The 27,943-nt window shown below is 43.2% G+C and overlaps 1 protein-coding gene across 1 annotated transcript in view; it reads right to left on the bottom strand.

Annotated features, from left to right (window-relative positions):
• The window catches only part of EIF2B3 (eukaryotic translation initiation factor 2B subunit gamma), a 94,163-nt gene that overhangs the window by 41,925 nt on the left and 24,295 nt on the right, over nt 1-27,943 (bottom strand). The window contains exon 5 of the mRNA XM_044672345.1: nt 17,046-17,157. Coding sequence (XP_044528280.1) covers nt 17,046-17,157 — 112 coding nt within the window. The remainder of the gene's footprint in view (nt 1-17,045; nt 17,158-27,943) is intronic.

The following is a 27,943-nucleotide window of genomic DNA, read 5'->3' as shown; positions in this document are numbered from 1 at the left end:
AAGCATTTACTGAATTTATAATCCCATGTGGCTTGATGTGGAAAGTTTGCTTCACTCCCTGCTAACGAAAAGGGAAAGAAATAAGATTCTTTCTCTTGTTAATCAGGCCCAAGGAGAGGGAGCAATTCATTGGCCAACTGAAGATCCCAAATGGGACCCAAATTCAGAGCAGGATTACTAACAACTATGTCAGGCTAGGAATATATTGCTAAAAGCACTGAGAGCTTGTTCTGATAGGCCTGGAACATGGACTAAATTTGAAAATCTAAAGCAGGAAGATAAGGAAAAACCCTCTCAATTTATGGATAGGCTCACTGAGCTGGGAGGCAAATATAAGGACCTAGACCTTTCCAGGGAAAGATGTTAGACAAATCAGGATACAATTGGCAAAAAACAGTTGTAAGGTGGTTACAAAGTACTTTATGACTAGCTAGCCAAACTGGACCTCAAGGAACTAAAAGGAGTGGCAGTTTATGTTTTTGATGGACATGAAGAGAAGGATAAAGAGAACACTGATTTAATGGGGACATTAAGGAAGGAAATAAAAGAATTGAAACAGTTGGAAAAGCAAAACAGGGAGAGAAAGATGAAGAAAACACTGACTTAGTGGAGACATTAAGGAAGGAAATAAAAGTATTAAAGGGAGAGGTCATAGCTCCTTTACAGGAATCCACGAAGCAACCACTAACATGTTATTTTTGTGGAAATGTGGGTCATGTCATGTAATTATGAATTGTAGGAAGAGGAATGAGGAAAATAGAAACAGAAGCTTGAGGAGTAATAATAATAGGAGGAATAGTAATATGAATGAGGCAAATAAAAACTCACACCAAAACATCTGTGCTCAGTGCAGGAACCCCTCTCAGTACGGGGCATCCCAGAGGTGTGACCAAAGGAATCTAGATGAATGATGGGACTCAGGAGGGGAAGGAACCTCAAAGAGTCTGGAGGTGAATTTTAAGCCTTTTCAGACCCCATTGCCTTACTGATATTATTTCAGTTTGTTCCCCTCCCCATAGTGAAGAAGTCTTTGTAAAGCAATTCTAAACACAAGGTGTATATAATTTCCTGTTAACTACTCCAACAGTTACCAAAATTAGAGAAAAGGACTCTTGGATTCATTGCTCACATGTAAAACAGGTATTTTCTATTGACATTGAGTGACTGTATCCTGTCACATTTATTGTATTTGCTGACTTCGTTTTAAGATTTTTGTGTTTAAGTTCACACATTAATCTAACCTAAAATATTCCATTACACTGTCACTTTTGGTTACTGTGTTTTGGCTATTAGCTATATATTCTGTTATATTGTCTTTATTTGTATACCACCCATGTCTGGACTAGAGATAATACCATTATAAAAGTCCATAGACAAGTTGGACAAACTCTTTTCTGCCACAGCTCCTCATGGATGTTGGGTTGTCACCAGATCCATCAGAGCTCTCTCTTGTCATGGGCAACAATTTCAGTCCACAGTAATGAGATGTGTTTGCAACACAAGGAGGTCACAAGTTGCCTAAACAGCTTTTTGCTCCTTTTGCCTTTGTTAATTGTCAGACATATGATGATAGATGGACTCCATCAAAATGATTACAACCTGCATCAGTAACCTTTGAAGAATTGGGTCTTCAGAAGTAATTTTCAGGTATCTAGGAGCACCACTACCTCTAACTAATCATTTGCCTACCCCTGACTTGTGTGTAACAAGAGGTAAGGGTCCATTTAGTAGTAGTAAGTACATGGGTGATAAAGTGAAGTGCAAAAGCACTACTGTATTCCCCACCTCCATATTTATAAAAAATTTAATGGATGGGACATTAGAAGTGATTTTCACTATCGTATTCCTCACCTCCACATTGCAATGAATGGGACATATAAATACATGCCTTTTACAGCTATTACAGGCTCATCCAGGAGGAGGAGGAGGACAGAGGATTTTCCATGGGACTTGGTGACCCCTGGATGGTTTTTATATTTGTAACTCTTGTGTAAAGTGAATTCCTTCCTCCCAGAGCCGTGAATTTCCTTCTCGTCCAACCCATCCCATTTGCGGGCCTGGATGTCATATGGATGCTCCAAACAGAGGTCACAGGTGAAGAGCCCTAGGAACATGACCCAGAATGAAAGGTTACAGGTCCAGGTCAAGAGAAAGGATAAAGTATAGCGTGAGACACACCTACTCTCTCTATTCCCTTGGAAGCGGTGGGGAAGGACCATGGCTAAGTGAGGCAGCCATGTGGAGAAACACAGAATTAGGTTATATTAAGCTTAAATATATATCTGCTTTCTCTAGTTCAAGTGATTATTAATAAACTCTATGGAAAATAAGAACCTGGAGTTATTACTATAAATCTAACATGTGTTTGTATTCTCCCCAGGTAAACCCCTTGGGACTGTCTCATTCTTGCCTTTATATCTAGTCTTCAGCACAGTGCTGGCACCGTGGATAGAGCAATAAGATAATATATGTAGAGTACTTTGCAAATTGCAAAATGCTTAATAAATGCTCACAAATAAGATAATGCTTATGGTTACTGAATTCTTCTCTTTAACAGTTCAAGGCTGCCATGCCTTGCCCCATTCTTGGGCAATCCAGGAGAGGTAGAAGTGCATGTGGGTCAGTGACAGAGGCTTCTGTTTGCTGACCTACTTGACAGAGAGTGGATCTGATTTACATCTTCTGTGAGCCCAGTCCTAGCCACCTAAGGGACTTCTTCCTCATACCACATACAATTCCTAACAAACAAATGAACAATGAATGAAGCATTTATTAAACCACTTCCTAAATGTGAAGCTCTGGGGATCCTAGAAAAGTAAGATAGTCCCTGTTCTTCAGGAGTTCCCTTCTGTTCTTATGGGGGAGATACCACCAGCCTATGGACAGCTTCAGCTGGGGCACTCCTCAGAGACCTTCCATTTCCTCATCTTCTTCTCCCAAACAAGAGAAAGTTCACAAATTTAAAGCTTGCTGGTCATTAGGACTCAAAGACATCTCTGGCATGCCCTTTGATCCAGCTATACCACTGATGGGTTTGAACCCCAAAGAAATAATAAAGAAAAATGTTTATACAAAAATATTTATAGATGCGCTCTTTGTGGTGGCAAAAAATTGGAAAATGAGGGGGTGTCCATCGATTTGTGGGGAATGGATGAACAAATTGTGATATATGATGGTGATGGAATACTATTGTATTGTAAGGAATGATGAACTGGAGGATTTCTATATGAACTGGAAAGATCTACATGAACTGATGCAGAATGAAATAAGCAGAACCAGGAGAACATTGTACACAGAATCTGAAATATTGTGGAATGATCAAATGTAACAGAGTCTGCTACTAATAGCAATGTATTGATCAAGAACAATCCTGAGTGGATTATAAGAAAGAATGCTGGAGCAGGGAGGGAAAGAATATGAATTATGTAACCATGGAAAAATATTCTAAATTAATTAATTAAAAAAAGAAAGAAAGAATGCTATCCACATCCAGATAAAGAACTGTGGGAATAGAAACGCAGAAGAAAAACAAAGGATTGATCACATGGTTCTATGGCTTCATGATTGGGAGTTTTAGTTTTAAAAGATCACTCTATTACAAATATGAATAATATGGAAATAGATTTTGAGCAATAATACATGTATAACCCAGTGAAATTGCTTGTCAGCTCTGGGAGAGGGGAGGGAGAGAATATGAATCATGTAACCATGGAAAAATATTCTAAATAAGTAAATAAAAATAAAATAAAAAGATATATCTGTTCTCTCAGGAACTTGTGAAGAGGAAAATGTTTGGTTGGTCCTATCCCTGAAAGCACTAACTTCAGACAACAGTGACTGGCTCCTATTAGATCTGGATCCCACATCCCAGGGAAGGGAAGTCAGTCTCAGGATAAAGGGCAATGCTGGTTCCCAATCCTAAGGCCTGGGCAGCATCAAACAAGATCAGGGATGGGTGGTAGGCACCAGCCTCTGTCTTCCCACCCACATAAACATGTCTCTAAATAGCAAGAGCTGAGAATTTGACAAGGTGGGGAAGAATGTTCTCCAGGCCCATGAGGTCATTAACTCTGGTCTTCACTATCAAATAGGACTGCAATGCATTAAGATGGTCTGAGCTTTGCTTTAGTTCAAAGAGAAAACACTGTATAAATATTTGCATCACCAACACTGGGCAAAACAAAACATCCTGAAGAAGTACGTAGCTAGGGATAAAAGGGGCTCTGGAAAACCCCAACAGAGTACCAGAGACCTCCTCCGAGGCCAAAGGAAGGTTTTTCCAATAAGTAATTACTGTGGTTAAGACCACTCCTCTTTTCCTATGCTCTGGTTAAAGCAATTTACCGATGTAAAATTTCCAAAGCCTTCATTGACTCTCACAGACATTACCTTCCATTTCTTCCTAACTAGACCCCAATTTAACCAGTCCTAGTCCCAACTCAGACTCCAATCTGTCTGAGACCTCTACAGGGGCTGCCCTGGGCACTCTGCACAGAAAAACTGGGCTAAAAGCCAGGATGCAGCTGCCCTGGGGCACACACTGCAAGTAGGATGGGCCCAGGAGTTTAATCTAAAGGGCCCTGTATTTTACTAAACAATGGAGAACATCAAAATTCACCTTGAAAAGATGTCCTTTCCTCTGATTTCTAGATTTTGGATACCGGTGTGACTGCCTGCCTGGTGTGGCTCTATCAGCCAAGGCTGGTCTCAGTTATAGTGATTCAGAGTATTATGAGTGCCTGATGGCTATGTTGGCCCAGGGAGCAACAATGAAGGCAAGATGGAGGATTTCATTCATCTAGTCTGAAGATATTGCCTCAATGGTACAAAATGGTCTTTCCCAAAGAGAAGCATTTCCAAAGCCCAGGGATGGGACAAAGGAATGGGGAATAGTATGGATCAAGGAGTAGAGAGGGAGGCTCAGGGATGAAGCCCCCACCCACTTTGTTCCCCAGTCCATGCACATAGGCCAAACACCAGCAGCAACTGAAGTCCTAACTTTTAATGGCATCCCCTAGGATGGTGAAGGGAACATTCAGGCTGCTGAAGTCCCTGAAATCCTGCCCAACTCAGAGACCCTTTGTCTACCCAGAGACAAGTCTACAAGGACAGCCCACCTTGGGAATGCTAAAAGTCTGCAGCATGGTCTTTCCATTGATCTCTGACCTCCTGAGACTAGTTCCTTGGAACCTCTTGAATATGAGAGTATAGTAGATAGAGCACTGGATTTGGAATCAGGAAAAATTGAGTTCAAGTCCAGCCTCAGATCCTGCCTAGCTGTGTGATCCTGGGAAAGGTACTTCATCTCTCTCTGCCTCAGTTCCCTCATCTTTAAAATGGCAATAATAATAGTCCCTCTCTCCCAAGGTAGTTGTGATGATCAAATGAGACAGTAACTGTGAAACCTGGAAAATAGTAGGCACTATGTAAATGCTATTATGATTATAATTATTATGGAAAAGGCCAAGCTCCTGATTCTCCAAGGCTGCTGTTATCCCAGCCAGTGTGGGTTCTTCACTGCCCAAAGGAGCCTCGGTTCAAAAGGCTCAATTTTTCAGGAATGATCCAGGAAACTGTTTAGTAACTAGAATGAATGAAATGAACCCAATTTCTGACCAAGCATGTTTACTACCCTGTCATTTCCAGGGGTTTTGTTTATAAATAAGCAGATTGTTAGCCTAGGGAAGGAAGGGTCTCACTTCTTGCCCACCCCTGCCTACAGCCAAGTTCGCCAGTCTCTGAGGTGACAGAAATGAGACTTCCTAACTACTATTTTAATTGTTTCCAGTGGGTCCATGCTGTCCTCACTCCTAGACTGTAAGCTCCCTGAAGGCAGGGATTATTTCACATTTACTTCTGTATCCCCAGCATCTGGCACAAAGGTGGTACTCATAAAGTATTTGCCAACTGATCAGCTTGGTAATGGCCCACCCCAACAAGCAAGCATTCCTAAACAGCATCCTAATTCTAAGGAGCAAACAAAGAGGAAACCAACCTCATTAATCCAGTCAGAAAACACTGAGTACTGGTCCTTTGTAAAGGGACTTCAGAATTCTGGTCAAGGCAATGACCAATCAATTGCCTTCAGATGCCTAGAAGTGAAGTCATTATCTCATGATTCTCAGAAGAGAGATGGTCAATAAAGAACTGGAAATTGAAAGGATACCTATCTATTAGAGAATGGCTGAACAAATTTGGTACATGTTGGTGATGGAATACTATTGTGCTATAACAAATGATAAGCAGGATGATTTCAGAAAAAGTTATAAAGATTAAGTAGGAACTGATACAGAGTGAAATAAGCAGAACTGGAAGAACATTGTACACAATAACAGAAATACTATATGATGCTCAACTGTGAAAACTGCTATTTTTAGCAATGCAATGATCTAGACAGTGATGGCAAACCTTTTGGGGACCCCATGCCATGCCCCCCTACCCGACCCAAGATTGCATGCCCTGCCCTGACTACGTGCAGTGCCCTACCCACCCCTGCATTCCAGAGGCAAGGCCAGGAGGTGGGGTTGAGCTCCAGTGCCCCATATCCTCCTCTTGCCTTTGGGAGGTGGGGCCAGGCTACCAGCCTTGGTCCGGCCATGCCCCTCAGGGCAGAAGCAGGGACTAGCAGCCACTCAGTGCTTTGAGACAGGAGGGGCATGGCCAGGTTCCTAGCCAACCAAGCCAGGGGCCTGCACTTGCCCACAGAGAAGTCTCTGCTTGCCACCTTTGGCACATGTGCCATAGGTATGCAATCATGAATCTAGGACAATCCTGAAAGACTTATGCTGGGGAATGCTATCCACCTCCAAAGAAAGAACTGATGGATGAGGAACAAAGCATACTATCTTTCACATCAGTGTATTTAAGGTTTTATTTTAGGTTTTGATTATGTATGTGTGTGCTCTTACAACAATGACCAATATGGAAGTGTGTTTTGCATAATAATAAAAATAAATTTTTTGAAAAAAGAGATGTGCTATGGACAAGACACATATGTGTTCAGACATGGCCAGTACATTGATTATTGTGCATACTGGTTATAATAGAGAATTCTATTGGGAGGATAGGAGAGAAATAAGTTAATGGGATAAGAATCTCAATAAGGATTTTCCAACTGACTGGCATGGTAAAAAAGGAAGACTTGAATAATTGGAGAGATGTTAATTGTTCATGGTTGGGCCATATCTCCCTCCCCCCCCCCAAAAAAAAAAAAACCCTTACCTTCCATCTTGGAGTCAATACTGTGTATTGGCTCCAAGGCAGAAGAGTAGTAAGGGTGGGCAATGGGGGTCAAGTGACTTGCTCAGGGTCACACAGCTGGGAAGTGTCTGAGGTCAAATTTGAACATAGGACCTCCCATCTCTAGGCCTGGCTCTCAATCCACTGAGCTACCCAACTGCCCCCTGGGCCATATCTTAGTAAATGCTTGATAATTTCACTTGACCTGCCCTGACAGTATAATAGAACAGTGACACTACCCAAAACTAATTTATAGATTTAATGCCATAGAAAATATCAAATAGATTACTTTCTAGAACTAGAAGAAATAATAACAAAATTCACCTGAAGAGAGCTATTTTTTTTTTAATCCTTACCTTCCACTTTAGAATCAATATTATGTATTGGTTCCAAGGCAGAAGAATTGTAAAGGCTAGGCAATGGGGGTTAAGTGACTTGCCCAGGGTCACATAGCTAGGAAGTATCTGAGGCCAGATTTGGACCTAGGACCTCCCATCTCTAGCTCTCAATTCACTGAGCCACCCAGCTTCCCCCGGAGAGCTATCTTTTCAATAAAAAAGCTTACAGTCACACATTCCTCCACTGACATCCTATTTTTATGTTTCACTGTGCCAAGGAAATGATCCTGGGAGGAAGGTCCTGCCAGCAGGGCATAAGCTCAGGAAGGTCCTACACTAAGAGGAAAAGGATTCAAAGATTGAGTGGACCATGGTCTAAAGAGAAGCCATGGGAAGTCTGGAGGTTCATTAAACCACAAACTTGGAGCTGGAAGGGGCCATAAGAGTTCATCTAGTCCAATTCCTTCATTCTAGAGATGAGAAAACAAAGACCCAGAAACATCAAGAGACCTATTATTTAACGACGTTTCACAAAGGCTACCCATCAAGGCCCAATGAGGTGGTTTCAATCTACATCACTATAATAACAACAAAATCTAGAATCATACTGTCTTTATGTTGGGAGACTTTTGAGGACTAGACCATAACTGAGCAAGAACTCCTCTAAAACACCTTCTACAGGACATCATCCAATCTTTCCTCAAAGATCTCCATTCTTTGTGGTTTCTCCCTCCATGTAATTACTTAAAAGTTTTCCCCTAACCTACATCATTGGCAGAGTAGACAAAGAACTGGTCTCAGAGCCAGGGAAACCTGGGGTCTAGACAACTCTCTCCAAGATTCTAAGGGTCAAAGAAGGTACCACTTTCAATCTGCATTAGTAGAGGATCTTTCCTAAAATGTGGGAATCTGATTATGACTGAGAATAATGGGAGGCCTCTCTTCCTGCAGCCTTAGATGCTATTCACTCTCAGGGTACTATACAACCCTGTTGACTCCTACTGAATCTTTTTTTTTTTAACCCTTACTTTCCATCTTGGAGTCAATACTGTGTACTGGCTCCAAGGCAAGTGACTTGCCCAGGGTCACACAGCTGGGAAGTGTCTGAGGCCATATTTGAACCCAGGACTTCCTGTCTCTAGGTCTGGCTCTCAATCCACTGAGCTACCCAGCTGCCCCTCCTACTGAATCTTAATGGTCCACTAAGGCTACAGAAGCTTTCTCAAATACATTGCTATCTAGCCACCCTCTCTGATCTTGGATTTTTGAAGATGGCTTTTTTAACTAAGAGGAAGGCTTTATATCCATTTCTAATACTTTCATCTTCTTAGATTAGGCTAGTGTTTTGGTTTGTGCCAAAATTTTTAAAAATCCATTCTCTTGTTATTAAATGTATTAGCCATCCTTCCCTGTCTGATTGCTAACCGACATGATACCTCAAAGCACTGAGCCTCATAAGCCCAGAGAGGGTTTGTTTCCCTGGCTTATTTAGGTGCTTCAAGTCTTGAAATAAGAAAGGCGACACAAGCCTTTCTAGGTGATTGCACTTCACTGTCAGCTCACGGTATAGTCAATCAAAGCTGTCAGAACCTTTAAATATACTTGGCTCCTGCCAGGCATTTATTTTCTCAAAGGACTGTATCCCAAGTCTTCATTCCACATTTTGTGGTAAGTGGTGGAGGAGTCAAAATATCACAAAAATAATAAAACGGAAACTCACCAGAAAAGTTAAAGAAGTTAAGAACTATTTCATCTTCAAAACTGATTGGGTTTTTCAGCCTAGGAAAGGGCATTCAGAGTGTGAAGTAAACACTTCTTTCTGTAAATGGCCAACAGGGCAGTGGTTTAGAAAATAAGAGAAGCCCTTCAGTACAAAAAGCAGCAGAGAAGGCAGTTTACCACTGGAACTAGCTGCTCAGGAAGACTGGGGGAATTCCTTCAAAATTGGATGAAGGCAACCACCAGAGAGAGTGTGCAGGGCTCAACAAGTCTGCTTTGAATTGAGGAACTAGTCTCCAAGTTGAGAACACAAATGAATGTATTAAACAAGCTACACAAAAAAAGGGTTTTCTCAGAGCCAAATGTGGTCTGACCCACTTTTTTCCTGCATTCTATTACAGCAGTGGGAGGAGAAGTAGGAGGAGAAAACAGGAGGTCTTGAGGCTCAAAGAAGAATAGGAATTTCCCCTCAAGTAGGGAATATTCCTATCCTTCCCAAATCTGTGTGAGGGAAGCTGGGAGGGCACTGACTAGGGCAAGAAGGGGCAGGTCCTGAGGGCCCAATCTATGCACAGCTTTTCCAAAGAAAGCTGACGTGGGGGTGAGAGGAAAGAAGCAGACCCAGATGAGAACCAATACTAAAGCCCCTGGGAGAAGAAGGGGATGGCAGCGGAGGGCCAGCAGTTTGGCAGGTGCTCTGAGAATATGGGGACACTTGATTTTCTTATATTGCTGTGTTTTTTCTCATAGTCCAGTCAAGACAACAAGCATTTATTAAGAGCCTACCATGTGTCAGGCATTATAGTAATTGCTGGGAACATAAAGAGCAAAAAAGAGCCCTTGTTCTCAGGAAGCTTATAACCTAATTCAAGTGGGAAGAAGTTCAGTAGCCAGTGATTGAAGAATGAAGAAGCAGCACCTCGTTTTTGGTTAAGAGAAAATGAACCTCATGTTACTAATAAACTCAACCCCACACACCCAGGGGAATGAAAGCCAAAGTGGAAGTGCTCCTGCCACTGCTGCCAGTAAAGACTGTAATGCCCAGTCAGGGCCTGAGGGACTCCTGGACTTGCTACAGTGGTGCCAAAAAATGGAAATGCTCCTTGGGGTCAGCACAACTTTCTTACTGGCTTAATACATTATTTTTGCATTCAGCATTTATATTGAAAATAAGTTTTAGAAGAGCACAATTGTGGTCTGGGGGAGAATGAGAAGAGAAAGAGGGAACAGAGCAAGATCTGCAGGAAGCCAGGACACTGCAGCTTCTATAGCCAAGGGAGTCCAGCCTACTTGGGGACCTCAACGCCTTGAATCAGGGCTCAGTGAAGAAGGAAGCCTGGAAACAAATGACAGAAGAGTCTCACCACAGGGCCCCCATCCCCAAACAAACCCCATTTGCTCTACTCCCAGTTGAGAACTCATCCCCTTTCTCCTTCTTCTGTGGCTAAATCCCTTGAGAAGGCCATCCACAGCAGGTGCTGCCACATCATCTTGCTCTTCTGCACTCTTAAGTTTATTAGTAACTGTCTTCTGCCTTTGCATCCTAATGCTTAGCACAATAGTTAGTAAACAGCTGGCATTTAATAAATGATTATTGACTAAGGACCACAGAAGAGCTGATGCCAAGAAGCTAACCAGTTTGATCTCTAGACATTGGGGTGGCAGCAGCAACACCAGGATCCCAACATCCCAGTCTCAGAGTTCATGTTATCCAATCAGGTACTGAATTAGTATCCCTTCAAGAACCATCTGAGTAAGTAGTGAGGGGAACCAACCACCACCAAGGGCAGCCCATTTCCCTTTTGCATTAGGACAGCCTTCATTGTTTCAATTTAGAATAAATATTATTAGCAAGTTTTTCCTTGCCTCTTTGCAATTTCCTATCAATCTGAAAGGACATTTTCCTCCCCAGACAAAATCATGTAGCCCCAAATTCCTCTACTGAAAGGAAAACCTTTTTCCAGGGCTAGTGATCCCTGAAAGAGACTGAGGTTCCCACTCCTCTTGACCACATGTAGTAAAGGAAGGAAGCCAGATGAAGTAATGAGGAATAAGGTGGTTGCCAGGGCCAGAGAAGCACCTGCACCTGGACACAAGGAACACCCACAGAGAGGGATGGCTGCCTGCTGCCATAGGCTCTGCAAAGAACACAGGCCATGGGTGGCCTTTCCCCAGCAGGTGTCTCTGATGATCCCTCGCTGAGGGACAGAGGTACAGCTGCCTAACATTCCCCTCTTGTTGTTAACCCTCCTGGAATACAAGGCCCTGAGCTCTCTTTCTAAGAAGGAAAGTAAACACAACTTGTAGCATGCTCTTGCTCTCTTCCAGGCTCTAAGCTGCCAAAGGCTGAGTTGGAGGAGACTCCAAAACCCCAGCTTACAAAGCTTGCTCATGCAGTGGGTGCACATATTGTAGCTCTGGGAAGCCTCCTTCTTGAACAGTTCATGTGGGGTCTGGGCAGGTGGCCCAGGTCTCCGACCTCACAAGGTTCCATTCCCCAAAACCATAAAAAAGCATGAAAAGCAAAGATGTAGAGCAGTGGTTCCCAAACTTTTTTGGCCTACTGCCCCTTTTCCAGAAAAAATATTACTTAGCACCCCCTGGAAATTATGAAACTATTTATTGAACTCAGAATAGAATGTAATACAAAAAAAGTGTGGCCATCATTGCACCCCGGATCGCTGCAGCACCCACCAGGGGGCGGTGGCGCCCACTTTGGGAATCACTGATGTAGAGGCTCCTAGCCCTCTCTGCAATTTCTGAAGGAGGGGAGTATAGAGGAGAGACCACAGTGGCACCAAGACCAACCTATCTTTACCCACAATAATGCCTCCTGGAGTATCCCCAATGAGGTTTCATCTAGCCTCTCTCTCTTCCTGACATTCCCCCCTTGTTTCTGGTTCTCCCTTTTGGGTTTGATGAGCAGAGAGCACTGTGGGCCTCTCACCTCCCTATTCCTAGAAGCTCTGCTTCTCTTTATTCAGTCCAAGATCCTGTCAGTTTTGAGGGGCAGCCATGTCCTGTTAGCTCATTTAGAGCTGTCAGGCCACCCAAACCCCTAGATCTTGTTCTAAACAACCGCTGTCTAACCAGGCCTCCTCCATTACTTTCCTAAGCCACTCGCACTTTTCTTTAATAGAAACCAAAGTTTGGCTCTAAAATTAAAAAAGAAAAAAAAGTAAAGACTGCTGCTGCAACAAAAAAAGTATCTAGAAGTCCAGCTCAGGTTTACCCTGGCCATCATACCACTGAGGTGCAAAGCAGCCAAAGGATTAGCTCCAGAGGAAAAAAGCAATGTCCAATTAGCTCCCTACTCTCTTCTCCAAACAGCTACCTCATCCCATTGACAAAGGAACCTCACATAGGACATTAAAGCCAGGAAATGGGAAGAAATAATACTTAGAATGAAAAAAACAGCCCTGAATGGTGGGAAGAACCCTTGCTTTGGTGCCTTGATAGCTACACTTCTAGCCAAGATTGGTGTTTGTCACCTGCTTAAATTGGAGCATTTCATTGTCCTTGCCCCCTCAGTTTCATCATCTGTAAAATGAAGGAAGATCTCTGGGATCCCCTGAAGCTCTAAATCTAAATGATCACATTCCTATACACAGTCTCTAAGCTGGAATGGACCTATGAGTACCCCCCCTCCACTCCTAAATAAGTGGGGTCCTCCAGGAGGAAGAAACCATTGACACAGGCAGTCTGTTCCTCTCTGGGACAGCTCTCATAGTCAGGAAACATTTCCTTAAGTCAAGCCTAAATTGGTCTCTTTGCAATTCCTATCAATGAACTATGAACTCTTTCTATCCAATGCCTCTAGTTCTACCACTGGGGGGGACCAAGCAGAGCCAGGCTGATCTCTCCTCCACATGAGACAGCCCTTTACAGACATGAAGCCAACCATCATCCCTGGGTCTTGCTGCTCCCAATTCAAACATGCAATTTCTCAGATGGCATGGAATCAAGTTATTCTGGCCATCCTCCTCTGAACACTCTCCAGGTGACTTATGTCCTTTGGAAGGCCGAGCTTCCAAAAGACTGGTCCAATTAGGGCTTTCATTACACTCATTCTAGACACTGTGTTTCTTCCTTTCTGACAACGTGGCAGAAGAGAGTGGTCTGCAGCCTATACCCTACCTCTCATAAGTATCTGCCTGACTGTTATCCCTATCTTTGAGAGGCAGAAAAAGAAAAGGCAGCTGCCAACTACTCACTGCCCTTCTATTTCCCCATGGCTTGCTTTCCCTCCCAACTTCCTTTTCAGCTCCCAGGACAGGGTTTGGCACAAAAGCCTTTAATAAAATGATTGATTTCTGCCCAACACTTGTACAAGTTAGCCCTCTTCTGCAGGCACCACTAGGGCAATATAGGGAGGGATCATTCATTAAGAGGCTTCTGATGTTACTGGTGAGTCACTTGATCTATATATTTAGGATTTAAAGATGCCAACTTCTAAAATGCATTTGAGGCGACTAACAAAGCAGTACTACAAAAACTGGGCAAAAAAGAGAACTCCAACAAAGAACAAACACCAGTTATAAGAACTAAAGAGATGTCACCAGGTACCTGGGATTGGTGAACTATGGCAGTGAGGCACTGGGTTTGGCCCTAGGCTACTACAGTGAGGGCCCAAAAGGAAACTATCTTATATATTCTCATTGCCTAGTAAAAGAAAGCCAACCAGTTATCCTAGCCTCCCCCAAGCCTTTCCTGCTACTCCTCTAGTCCCTTTATCATGACTGGGAATTCCAGTTTCATTCTAAATAAATGCCCATAAATCCAAGAACATTTCCTTGGATGCTCCTTTCTCCTTTCCATAGTAGCTTATCAGTTCTTAAACTGCTGTCTATGAACGTTTTAAATATCTTAATGTAGTATTTCCAGAGAACTGATTTCCTTGGTAATCCTGTGCATACTTTTGAGAAGAGTTCATGGGCTTTACTGGCTAGCCTGCCAAAGAATCCAAGACACACAGAAAGAATTCCTGTATGGCTGAACTAGGCCAAGAGAGTTTGGTATATGCCTTGCTCTCTCTTCACTGTCCCTTCCATGCCCTTCTCTGACATTTCTCTCCTTTCAAAGTTCACATAATCAGGCTGTGCCACTCTCATTCATCCCCAAGCCCTGGAGTTTTGTGCTCAGTTCTTCCAAAGGACATCAATCAGCTGGAGTGTCCAGAGGAAGGTGGCTAGAATAGTTTGATTCCATGCCATCTGAGGAATTTGCATTTTTGAGTTGAGAGCATCAAGACCCAGGGATGATGGTTGGCTCCATGTCTATAAAAGATGGTCTCATGTGGAGGAGAGATTCACTGTCCTCCAGGACAAAGGTTTGGAGATTATTCAAAAGCCTGACTTCTCTATGTTATGAAAACTTCCTCCAATAAGAGGAATAACTTCTGTCAATAATCCAATAATTTCTGCCAGCTGCCTTTCATTAGTCCTCAACCTAGGAGTTGTGTCCTTGGATTTACTGAACACTAGGCAGGCCCCACTGTCTCACTGCTTACAGGTCTGAGATGCACAGATTAGCTTTCTATTGTCTACTCAGCAGCCAAATTTTTACTCATTCCTACTTAATCACTTGCCTGAAGATCTGGTACTATCAAGGCCCCCTTCGTCCAAATCTTTCCCATCATTTTCTTGTTCTCATGTCTGATTCTTGACCTTCTGTCTACAGTTCTTTTTGTTCAGTTTGGTTGGACTGTAATGGTCACAGGTCACCCTAGGAAAGTAACCAGTGAATATCGGAGGCCCCAGAGGCCCTGCTTACTCACTGGGCTACAAATAGATAAATTATGAACCACAAACCCAAGAGCAAGCTAAGCTCTCATGGCGGCTAGCTGTACCCCAAGAATTCTTCAGCTCTCTCAGCCCTCTGCCATTCTGGCATTAAAATACAAAAGCTACCTGCAAAAACCCTGACCTCCAGAATCATCAGAAGAAACAAAATAGCCTCTTGCTGGCAGGTGGACAGTGGCTTCAGCAGCCCTGCACAGCAAGAAGAGCTCAGAGCCTAAAGTTAGCCTGGGTCTGTTTGCTTCCAGTTCTTCCATCAGCATTTAGGCCTTGGGCTTTTCCTAAGACCCTGGAACTCAGAATTGAACCCAAGAGCCTCTGAGGCCCCTCCTTCCTCCAAGACCTGGATACATGAATCCCATCTCTGCTGGCATCAAGGTGATAAAGTGGACAGAGAACTGGGCCTGAGTGCCAATATGGCCTCAAACACTTCCTGGCTATTGACTCTGGATACTTCAATTCTGGCTACCTCAATTTCCTCAACTGTAAAATGGGGATGATAATAATAGTATCTATCTCTCAGGGTTATGGTGAGAATCAAGTTAGATATTTATGGGTTATTGTTTTCTTCTTTTAAACCCATACCTTCTGTCTTAGTATCATTTCTAAGGCAGAAGAACAGAAAGGGCTAAGAAAGTAGATAAGAGTGTCAAGCCTGGAGCTGGGAGGGCCTGGGTTCAAATCACTTCCTAGTTGTGCAAGTCACTTAATCTTGATTGCCTAGCTCTTGACCCTCTGCTTTCTTAGAAATCATATGAATACAGGAGGTGAAGGTTTAAAAACCCCACCAAAGGGCTTTCAACCTGTGCTGAAGGTAGACCACTGGAGATCCCTGATTTAGTTAACTTGCTATATGCCTCTGTGCCAAGCAGTGCCCAAACTGCCATGGTCTAGGACGAGGCCACCTCTTCCTGGCAGGCACAAAAAGAAGGACTTGGGCAACAGAAAGTCCAACCACTGCCCTTTCTGGAAGAATGCATCATGGTTGGAGATGGGCCTCTATTCTCTGTATGGTGTTGTTGGGTTGGGGAGGAGAGAGGGTGAGTCACTGGGCCCAGATGAAAGCTTACTTTTATCTTTATTTTCATTAACTATAACATCCCCTAAAATATATTGGCTGCAATGTAGATTTTACACACACACACACACACACACACACACACACACACACACACACACACACACAATCACACACACACACACACACACACAATCAGGCCCCAAAAGGACCAATGAGGCCTACTCCTGATGAAACTCAAGGATTTCCAATCCACAGTTTCTCATGGCTGAAAAAGACAGCTAGTAGGAGGTAAAGATTTCTTTAAAAATCCCTTGCTTGGAAAACCTAGAAAAATTTACATGAATTGATGCAAAGGGAAATGCAGAGACCCAGAAGAATGTTGTATGCAGTAATAGCAATCTCGGATGATGATCAATTGCAAATGACTTAGTTATTTTCAGCAATACAAAAGATCCAAGATAATTCTAAATGACTCATGAAGAAAAATGCTTTCTACTTAAAGAGAAAGAATTTATGGAATCTGAATGCAGATCAAAACAGTCTATTTTTAATTCTATTTTTTATGGTGTTTGTTTTTTTTGGGGGGGGTCTGTGTTTTCTTTCACAATATGACTAACATGGGAAAATGTTTGGCTTGACTGTACATATGCCACATTGTTTGCCTGTTCAATGGGGGAGAGGGGAAGGAAGGAAGGAGAGGATGTAGAACTTGGAATTTTAAAAAATGAATGTTACAAATTGTTTTTATATGTAATTAGAAAACAACAAATTTTTTTTTTAATGATTCAACTCTTGAGGAAAAGAAAATAGCACTGAGGGCCATTTCAGAGTGGTCTGATGAGCTCACACCACTGTCTTCTCTATTTTATGTCAATTTCAGTTATGGTAATTTAAGAGTGCCAAGTGCCAACAGGTAAGCCCCAAGCTTACCTCTGCAGGATAGATGCCTTGATGACAAGCTCTTCATCCAAGTCGGCCTCATTAGCCATGAAGAGCAGCCTCTTTCCAGTGCGGTCCACACCAATGAAGTCCCTCTGCTCCACTAGGTCACAAGAAGCAGATGATTAAACATGTGTACTTGGCACCAGGGCTATCACCTGGTAAGGACTAAGGCAAGCTGCTCCCCAACTCAAACCCAAGCCCTAACAACACACATGTAGCCTTTACACAATTACACATCACCAAGAGGATTTAGGGACAAAGCTAGTACCCATCTCAGTCAACCAGGGGTCCCTGGAGCAGATTCCCAGCTTCAATGGCAAGGGTATTCCTTAGGGGCAATGTGCCTACCAAGATGGCAGCACAGAGTGTCTGGGACTTAGTCCTTAAATGACAGCTATGATTTCACTAGGCAGCCTGAGGAACTGGAAAGTGGTCAAGGAAAAGGAAAGGGAATTTGAGGCAAAGACTTGAGCAGTGTGGAGAAGGCAAACACTATGTTCTGGAAATGGGGAGGAACCCAGTTGGACTATCCTGTACACATAAGCAGAGAAACAGCATGATATAAAGCTGCCAAGTCTTCTGGGACCAGGGCCCCAGTACACTGTGGGCATTCCCCAAGTCTACTCATCCCAGCAAAAAAGGAAATGAGATTAATGGATTAGGACTTGTTCTGAGTGTTCTATGATTGGCTCCTACAGAACCATTTTCTAAGTACTGGCAGAAATACTCACTCAATCAATTAACATTTATTAGGTGCCTACTACAAGGCAGGCACCAGGCTAAATGCTGAAGATATAGCAAAGTAAATGGCCTCTGTCCTCTTTGATTTGTGGAACAGACTAGGTAAACAAAACCAGAAAGGACACAGTAGGGACACATAAACTGACATCAAATAAATATAACAATTGGGGAAGGAAGGAACTTCTAGTATCTAAAAAGGATTAGAAAAGGCATCAAACAGAAAAAGGGCCCTAAAGCTGAGTTCTGAAGGAACCAGGGATTCTAAAAATGAGGGTGAAAAGGAAGGACTCACTAGACCTGGCAGTCAGCCTAAGAAAAAGCCTGGAAATGGGAGTAGGAGGAAGTATCCTGAAAGAGGATCAGACAAGAGTAAGAAGGCCAGGTTGGCTGAAGCACAAAGTGCAGAAAGGTTGAGTAACATGCAATAATTTTGGGAAGGTAGGTCACAGCCAAGTTGTGAAAAGTTTGAAATACCAAAGACAGAAGTGTGGATTTGATTCTGATGAAACAGATCTGGGAATCATCAGCATATCCATTCCAATTCATCCCAAGAAAGCTAGCATCAAGCGAGGCACCCACAGATAGAAGAGGAAGAGAACCCAGAGAGGAGATAGGGTCAATGTTGCTGAGAGGACCACAAGGATTAGGTGGAGAAAAGGCCATTAGATCAAAGAGCAGATAGTTTTCTCTAGGAGTTTGGCTGTGAAAGGAAGGGGAATATAGAGGCAAAGCTTGAGGGAATGCTAGGACCTACTGAGGGTTTTTAGGGATTTAGCTGTCTAAGCAGACAGCTCAATAAGAACTAGAAAGAGACTGAAAAGGAAGAGAAACTGAAGATGACAGAAGGGTCGGGGAGATGGATATTTGGACAGTGTGGCAAAAAAAGAAGGGGAAAATAGCCAGTTAGGTAGCACAGTATCAGGTCTGGAGTGGGGAGATCCAGAGTTCAAATATGACCTCAGAAGCTTCCTTGCTCTGTGACTCTGGGCGAGTCGCTTAACCTTGATTGCCTAGCCCTTGCTGCTCATTTGTCTTAGAACTGATATTGGTATCAAAAGGTGGGTTAAAAAAAAAAAGAGAGAGGAAAAGGAAAAAGAAGGGTCTTGGGCTTGACTGTGGTGAGGAAGACGCAGATTTCTTCTTCAGAGACTGGAGTGAAGTAGGAGAGACACAAGGATGCTGTCAAGGAGAGCTACAATATGAAGAAGGGGAAAGAGGAAATTCATAGCAAAAAGGACTATATTTTCTAGGGGACACAGTAGAGTGCTGGATCTGAAGGCAGGGAGATCTGAGTTCAAATCCAGAACCAAATACTTATTAGCTATGTGACCCTGGGCAAGTTGCTTAACTGCTGCCTGTCTCAGTTACCTGGGCTATAAAATGGAGATAATCAGTGCCTCCCTTGTAGGGTTGTTGAGAGGATAATAATGAAATAGTGTATGTAAAGTCCTTTATGCTTATTACTCTTTTCTCAGTGAAGCAAGGGGTGAAGCCCTCTGCTGAAAGGAGGAGGAGGAGAGGGTAGTGTGTGAGGTTTGAAAGGAGAAGAGAGAGGTTTGAAACAGACATTTCAGGGACTGGGAGGAGTAAAGGGATCTTGCCGCATACAATAATGTCCAGTTGAGATTTGATAATATCATTTTGTAGCAGAATCACAGAATCTTGCAGCTAGAAGGAAAGGGCTATCCAACTGAGTACATTCCTGAATACAAGTTCGTGCATGGTGAAGGTCAGCCCTGCAACTTTCACTGGGGACCCCTGGTGAGGAGCAAGGCATTATAGCCCCTACTCTCGAGACCATTCAGCCATTTCTAGAGGGCTCTAATGACCAGAAGTTCCTTCCTTCTTTCTTTCCTGATATTTCTTTCCTCCATGGCAGCAAAGAAGAAGAAGTCAGATTCCTCTCCCAAGTGATAGTCCTTCCCATTCCTGAGCTTCTTTCAACTACTCTCAGGTCCCCTTGAAATCTTCTCTTCCCTAGCTAAGCTGTATCTCCTTTCTTCCTAGAAATGCTCCTCTAACATGACCATCCATCCAGCTGTCTCCCAGAGCCCTAAGCTCCTCTAATTAACACTGACGAATCTGTAACTTCCCAGCTCTGATGGCTGCTCCCCCCAGGCTATTCCTGTCCATGTCCCTGAGTTCATCATGGGATCTATCCAACCTGGGTGAAGGTCTTCCTCTTTCTTTCCTGACATCAAGAGGGTTCCAGTGGGACACACAGGTGCCCACCTGCCATATGACTGACTTGTCCATCTTCTTTCATTACCATACCCGCCTCTGATGCACATAGAGGCACTTAATACATGTTTGTTAATTGAACGAGTGACTGTTTCCGCCAGTACTTAGATGTTCCTCCTGGCTCTTCAAACTTCCTTAGTGGTGATATGGTCTCTGCCCTCAGTGTGACATTGTTTGAATTCCTTGGAGGTGGCTGTATGCTCTTCTCATCAACATACCAAATTGAAGGAGGAGATTGGTTTTAAATGATGGGCCTTTGTAATGTGTTCTATCCAGCGTGATTAATAAGGTCCATCTGACATGTTTTCATGACTTCTTCCTGTCCTAAGCTTTCCAAAATATAAGGAATGACCAAATAACCCATGAAATAATGTGTCTTATTGCCTTTGGGCAAAAGATAAAACTAACTGCCAACTCCAACCTCCTTCTTCCTCCCAGTTTCATTTAGGGTAAGACAATCAAGACTGATATAAACCACCTTCTCCAGAAGCATAATCTTTTCCTGATTGATGGACAAGGGGCTTACATTCAGAGCACAAGAATGAAGTTCAAGTCTCGAGATGACAGTCTAATTTCTAGAAACCTATTTCCTTTTCCAAAACTCACTCAGAGGAAGCAGAGGGCACTGCTATGACTCAGTCTAGTTTGCCTGTATTACTTGTTTCATGGTTTGTGCAGGTGGGTGGCCAGCCTCCTGGGAAGCACTCAGTTCTTTCCCAGGCCACTTCCCCTGGACTAGCTATACTCTCTTTCCTCCCCCATCTTGCCCCATTGGTAAACCAGTTCTGTATTGTCCTCTTCTCAAATGCCTTGCCCCTTTACATATCATCAAGCTTGTCATGCTAAATAAGCCTCTGCCTTGACTCACTCCCACCCTCTATGGCCTTCACTCCTACATATATGCTACTACAAGAAGGTAGAGGAAATCATGAAATTGTAACAAAAATCACTACAAATTTATGTTATAGAACCTCAACTGGGCCCTCATTGCACCAGCGAATTCTATTATATCTCCCTAATTAATTCACTAGTCTACTCATGACAGCAACTCTTTCAGTTTCATCCCCCTTCACAAGCCTCCCACAATTCCTTCATTCCACCTTCTCACTTGAGAATCTTGTCTCATAGTTTCCTGAAAAAATTCAGGCCTATTTCTCAAATATATAGGGAACTAAGTCAAATTTATAAAAATAAGTCATTCATAAATGGTCAAATAAAAAGCGGTTTTCAGATTCAGAAATCAAAGCTATCAATAGTCATATGAAAAAATGTTCCAAATCACCAATGATTAGATATACAAATAAAAACAACTCTCTGGTAGCACTCCATACCTATTAGATTGGCTAATATGACTGAAAAGGAAAATGACTGAAGGGAATGTGGGGAAAAAAGGATACTGATGGTAGAATTAAAAATTGGTCCAACCATCTTGAAGAACAATTTAGAAGAAGGGCACAATCATTTACCACAACTTGTTTAGACATTCCTCAATTAATGGGCATCCCCTCAATTTCCAGTTCTTTGCCTCCACAAAAAGAGCTGCTAGAAATATTTTTTGTACATATGAATCCTTTTCCTTTTTTTTCTTATCTCCTTGGGATACACACCTAGTAGTGATATTGCTAGGTCAAAGGATATTCTTAGTTTTATAGGTCTCTCTTCTCTTTTTGGCTGGACTCTTCAGTGAGTCATTTAACCTTTACCAGCTTCAGTCTCCTCAATCATAAAATGAGGCTCATATTAGCACCTTCTTCTCAGAGTTGTATGAAGATAAAATAAGATAAAGTTTATAAGTTCCATAGTGCCACATAAACATTAACTATTAATAATTATAACAAAAGCACCCAGCATTTACAGAGTTTTAAGGTTGCAAAGCATGTTGTATATGTCGCTTCATTTGATCCTCACAGCAATCCTTGGAAGTAGGTCCTGTTATTATTCTCTTCATTTTACAGATGAGGAACCTGAGGCAGGCAGAAGAAGTTAAGTGATTTGCTCAGGGTCAGACTCTGGGAATATCTGAGGCAGGATTTGAATTGAGGGCCCAGTGCTCTATCCAGTATGCCACCTAGCTGCCTTTATTATTGTTTTTTAGAGACATGTTGTAGGTTTAAGTTCCAAATTATAGCCCATCTCTGCTGATATGATAAACCATACATAAGCCAGGGCCAGAAGGGGGTATAGAGCAGCAGTTTGAACCAGCAGACTCCTCCCTCCCTACAATGCAACCCACCAGGCTGAGGGCCTTTGGGGACCCTGGAGAGCTGCTCTCATCAGCACATCCTGTGTCCTTAGGGAAGGACAGCCACATGCTTCCTGGATGATGTTATTAATAAAAAAAAAAAGGTCACCTGCTTAAGATGAATCAGTCTTGCCTAATCCTGACCACATCACTTGAGACCATTATGTACCTGGTCTGGAACAGGAGAGATGAACTATGATCACAGTTTTCAGGAAGTTCACTGGCAGCCGTGTGTAGGATGCATGAGAATGGGCAGGAGATCAATTACAACCAGTTGTCCAGGTGAAAGGCAATGAGGGCTGAACCAGGGTGGAGCTAGGGGCTATGTGAGTTCGAGAGGGATGACAGGATTCAGAAAATGTTAGGAAGGTAGAAACAATACTGGCAGCTGATTGGACATTTGGAGGCAGTAAGAGTGAGGAAGAGAGTATTTTTATTATTCCCTGATCTACCAGTCTAGTCACTCAGAGGTGAGTCTGACATGGCCTGGACTTGACGAAGCCGGGCAGACTCTGGGCAATTCCTCCTTCCTTTTCTAGACACTTATTAATTGGCCTTTTAATGATGCATCCTAGATTTCTTTGTCAGGACCTAGGACCCAAAGTCAAACTCGCTGACTAAAAGTCTGTAGACATCATTCTCTTTCCTTTTTGGAAAATCAGGACATTTGTGCACCTCCAGCTCTAGCATACTTCTTCTAGTCTCCGTGGTCTTTCAGATGCCACTGACTGAAGTTCAGCGGTCAAATTCTCCAGTTCTCTTAGGGCCTAAGTTCACCTGGATCTGGCTTCTTGAACTCATCAAGGGCAGTTAGGTGCTCTCTTGCTATTTCAAGAGAGGCAGTGTGGTACAATGGGAAGTACACTGAGTTTGGCGTCAGTAGCTCTGGGCTCACACTCTGACTTTGGCTTACAAGCCTGATGACTCTGGGCAGGTAACCTGACTTTTCTGTTTCTCCTTTAGGGAGGCTCCAGAATTAATGGTGGGTCCAGAGCCAGCAGGGTAGGGTGAAAATCTAGGGTCCTTGAGAGGATCCACATCCAGGGATATCAGTGTCCCCTATTTTTCTTGGGTATCATCTTTCTATGGGCCAACTCAGTTCTGTTTTTTCCCAGCCAAAGATCCCTTTTCTTGGCAAAGAAAACTAAGCAAAATGAGAGACAAAAAGCTTCTCTCCATTATTAGGGTTCTATTCAGCCTAAGCAGTAGTATTTATCCCCTCCCTGATTGCTTCCTGTTTCTCCTAAATGGCCAATAATAACTATTATTATAATAACAATGCAAAGTCCTTTACAAATATGTTTGCATTTGGGTCTCAATCCTTCAAAAGAAATGCTACCATGTTTATTATCACTCCTCTTCTACCTTTGAAAAAACAGGCTCAGTTTAATGACTGGTCCAAAGCCACATAGCTTCCTGGCCAGTATCAGAGCTATAGGATCTGAACCTTAACTCCAAGGCCAAGACTATCCATTCTTGATCTGATTCAATTCAATTCTTCAAGCATGTATTCAGTGTTAACTGTGCATTGGTCAAGGAAGACACAAAACCATAAATGCATATAGTCCCTGCCCTCAAGAAGCTTACATTCTACCCCAGCTTCCTTGCCAGTTCCAACTAATCCCAAACTGAAACTAAACCCTCCCACTGCTTTAAGAACAGAGAGTGCCTGAAGGTCTGCAAAGCACTATCTCAGCTGATCCTCACAATAGCTCTGGGAGGGAGAGAGGGAAGGAAGTGTGATTATTATCCCCATTTTATAGATGAGCACTCTTTCCACTGTGCAGCCCAACAGGATGTCTTAGGCACCAAACATTTCAAGTGAGGGTGTATGGTACAGTGAGAAGCACATTGGGTTTGGAGTCATCAGCTCTGGCTTTATGCTCTATCTCTGGCACTTGTTAGCTTAATGCCCCTGGACAGCTAACAACCTGTGTTTCATTTAGGGAGGCTCTAGAGTAGGTGGGATGGGATAAAGAGCTAGGATCCCTGAGAGAATCCACATGCAAGGGAGCCAATGCCCCAGCTTTAGAGTTAATCTGAGATTCTGTCTACATGTTCCTTGTAGTTCCCAAATGAGAACACACATGGCGGAAAGTGCTGGAGGAATCCCAGAGTAGCTTTGTACAAATGTTAGCTATATCTCTAAAGTATAAAACTGGGTCTGAGAAATGTGGGAGATGGACTAGGCCTTAGCTGAAGCTATGGCCCTGCCAAGTGAATATAGTATTTGGAAGCTAAAATTTGAAAGGGCACACATTGCTTATGGAGCAGCCAGCAGACTATACACTTGTCACCATTTGAGGGCCATTGTGTGGTCTGGCAAAGTCTAGGACTACATTCATAATTTGTTTTAACCTTTACCTTCTGTCTTAGAATCAATACTAAGTATCACTTCTAAGGCAAAAGAGCAGTAAGGACCTTTGTCACACTCACACAGCTAGGAAGTATCTGGGCCACATTTGAACCTAGAACTTCACATGGTTCGGGCCTGGCTCTTTATCCACTGATCTACCTAACTGTGCTTGTCCCCCAATTCATAATTAAAGGGCACACTAAATTTTAATTAAAGATTAGTGAAAATAAAATTCCATCAGGGCAGCCAGGTAGTATAGTGGATAGAGTGCCAGGCCTGGAGTTATTAGGACCTGGGTTCAAATGTGGCCTCAGACACTTCCTAGCTGTGTAACTCTGGGCAAGTAACCCCCACTGCCTAGCTCTTAACTGCTTTTTTGTCTTAGAATTGATACTAAGGCAGAAGGTAAGGGTTAAAAAAAATTTTTTTTTAATTTATTTAAAAAGTTCCATCCAAGATGACTGACCCCTTGAAATCTCTAGATCCATGGATCCCAGGTAGGAGCTCCAACTTGAATATAGAGCTAGAAATGACCTTAGGAATCATATGGCGTAAAAGGGAAATAGGTCTGAAGCATTTTGGAAGCTTAGAAAGATAGGCAGGAGCTGAGATTCCAACTGGAAAACAATGAACTCTCTAAAAGGCAGTTGGGTTTTTTGAAGGGTTTTGAGAAGCCACTGACCTGAGAGACCTGTGGATTTGGGATATTTCAAAGCAACACCTGGGACCTTACAACTGCCAGGATCAAGGAGTAGAGGTTGAGATTTCTGACTTGCTTGGTAGACAAGCAAAGCCAACCTCCCTGATTTCCTCTGAAGAGTTAATTTTGCTGGTTCCTGTGCTCTTGGAGTATACTTCAACTACATCAGATCAAGACCATCAGATCATATCTGTGAGGTCCCATTTGTCCCTTGTGTCTCAGCTGCCTATTTAAAGTAGTGTAGGGATTTCCCAGATCTTCAACTTTTAACCCAGAGTTTGATCCTTAGTGTTTTAGGTTAAGTGTGACCTCTCCCATCATTTCTAACCCTATAGTCAGTATTAAACCTGTCTTTATAAATCTTTGGTCCCGGTCTACTCACTTGTTAGTTTCACAGACTCCCAGGCTAGGTGGATCTGTGGTGGCAGTTAGTCTCAATTGCCAATCCATAATCTCCCATTCCTTGTTCTTTGGAGGGGTTTGTGGTTTCCCAGTTTGTTATTCCCAGTCTGTTGCCCTGTCCTGTCAATCCTCTTTCTCCCCTTTCTCTAAACCTAGTAATATTTAAGCTACCCATAAAAATTTCCCCATAAGAATGGTCCAACTCCTTCAGTTTATAGATGAGGAAGCTGAAATCCAGAGGAATCATGGAACTTGCCTGTGACAATACAGCTAGTCAATAGCAGAAGTGAAACTGGAGTTCTGGTCTCCCAGCTTAAGGGCCAAGGCTCTCCATACACTGAGCCCACCTACGAAGGGCTCCATCATGTTGACATTGGCCTGCACAACCAAGTTCCCAGTGGTATGACTCTGATTCAAACACGCAAAGAAAAACTTAGGATGTTATTTTTGGATGAATCCTGGAATATTCTGGCCCTACCCAACTCCTTGGGGCTCACAAAACCACGTAACGAAAGGAAGGGTCTGGGACCAACAGTTGCTGTAGAGACGATTTTTCAACTAAGTTATATTTTTAACCATTTCCCTACCCCTTCTTGGTTTTCAATTGTATTTCCCTTGTAGCTGACAAACCATGATCTTAATGAAGCTGAAATCCCAACCTCCTACCTAGTTTGGTTCTGGCAAAACTTAACTGCTTCAGAAGTCACTGAGTTCCCTTCAAAGGCTGCCTCTGGAGAAGAGCTCCAAGATAGTATGGCACCCACTGTGAGCTCTCCTCCAGGCCCTCTGGGCACTGCCCTCCCAGCTCCTCTTTCCCCATCCATCTTCAGCTCACTACACTTTCTCCTTCAAAATGAGTATCCATTCCAGCAGCATGGAGTCTCATTCCTATGAATGGCATGGCTCCAGCTATCTACATGATGAATCCCGAATACATCCTCTTCCCCTGTCCTGGTGCCAGCTCTAAACTTTGCAATCATCTTCAACGCTTCCTTGTCCCTTGTCTCTTCAGCTGTCACCACCTCAGATGCTTCTTCCTTTGCTGAAATTCATTCCCCCTTTTCTCTTCCCAACATGACAACTCTTGGACTGGTCCCATCTGTAGATAGTTAACAGAATTACAGGATTTCAAAGAGCTGGAACGGGCCTCAGAGGTCCAGTCTAACATATGTTCAAAACAGGAATATTCCCTCCAGTATCCAAGGGGTCAGCCAACCTCCACTAAAGACCACCAGAGATGGGGAACCAAAACAAGCCAGTCTACTTTTAAATTGCTCTGTTTGGAAAAGTCCAGGAGATCTAGGCTCTGTACACCTTTGCTCAGGATTCTAGGTCATATTTCTGGGGGCCAAGAGAACAATGCTAATTGCCTGCTTGAAGACAGTTCAAACATCTTCCCTTCTCCAATTCCTCCAATTGGTCCCCACATGGCAAAGGCTCCTGCTCTCTCACAGGCTGGTCCCCCTCTTTTGGCTGGATTCCATCTACTTGGTCAGGGTCATAGTGCAGAGCAGTGAAGGCAGCGCCCCAGCAACAGTCTAGCCAGGGCGCATCAGAGCCAGGCTATTCCCTCTTACTCTAGACACTACACTGCCAAAGCTCAGATTAGCTTTTTAGGTTGTCCCACCAGATGGCTGCCTCTCACCAGGCTTGTAGTCTGCTAGAATTCCCCCAATCTTTCCCACATGAACTGTCACTGAGCCAAGCTTGCCTCTCCTGTGTTTGCCTCTCCTGTGTTTGTACAGTTGGTTTCTTAAACCCAGGCACAGGAATGACAATATAACTGGGACACAGAGAGAAGAGAGGACCAGACCCAGAGTCTGGGTTCAAATTCTGTTACTCCCTGAATGACTCTCTTGGCCTCAGTTTCCTAAACTTTAAAGAGAGAGTTATATACTAGACTAGACATCCTCAAAGATCCCTTCCAGACCTCCATCCAAGATGGTTCCTAGAATGGGGACAGGTGGAGTTCATAGGCCTCCTCCAGTATAAACTGCCTAACAATCACACCAGGCTAAGGTGGAAGAAATTACACAAAGTGATTTCTTCCACTCCAAAAGGTGGAAACAGTCAAAACAGTCAGCTGAAAGCCCACTGACAAGAGGGAAAGATGCCACCCAAAAAGCCAGCAATTTCTTATGGGACCAGAAACTGGCCAAAGCCTAGTACAGCCTGCAGGTTTCTGTGTTCAGAGAGAGCAAGAA

This window comes from Gracilinanus agilis, chromosome 4, assembly GCF_016433145.1.
Source record: "Gracilinanus agilis isolate LMUSP501 chromosome 4, AgileGrace, whole genome shotgun sequence".
Taxonomy (NCBI): Eukaryota; Metazoa; Chordata; class Mammalia; order Didelphimorphia; family Didelphidae; genus Gracilinanus; species Gracilinanus agilis.
This window is presented reverse-complemented; position numbering and strand designations above follow the sequence as displayed.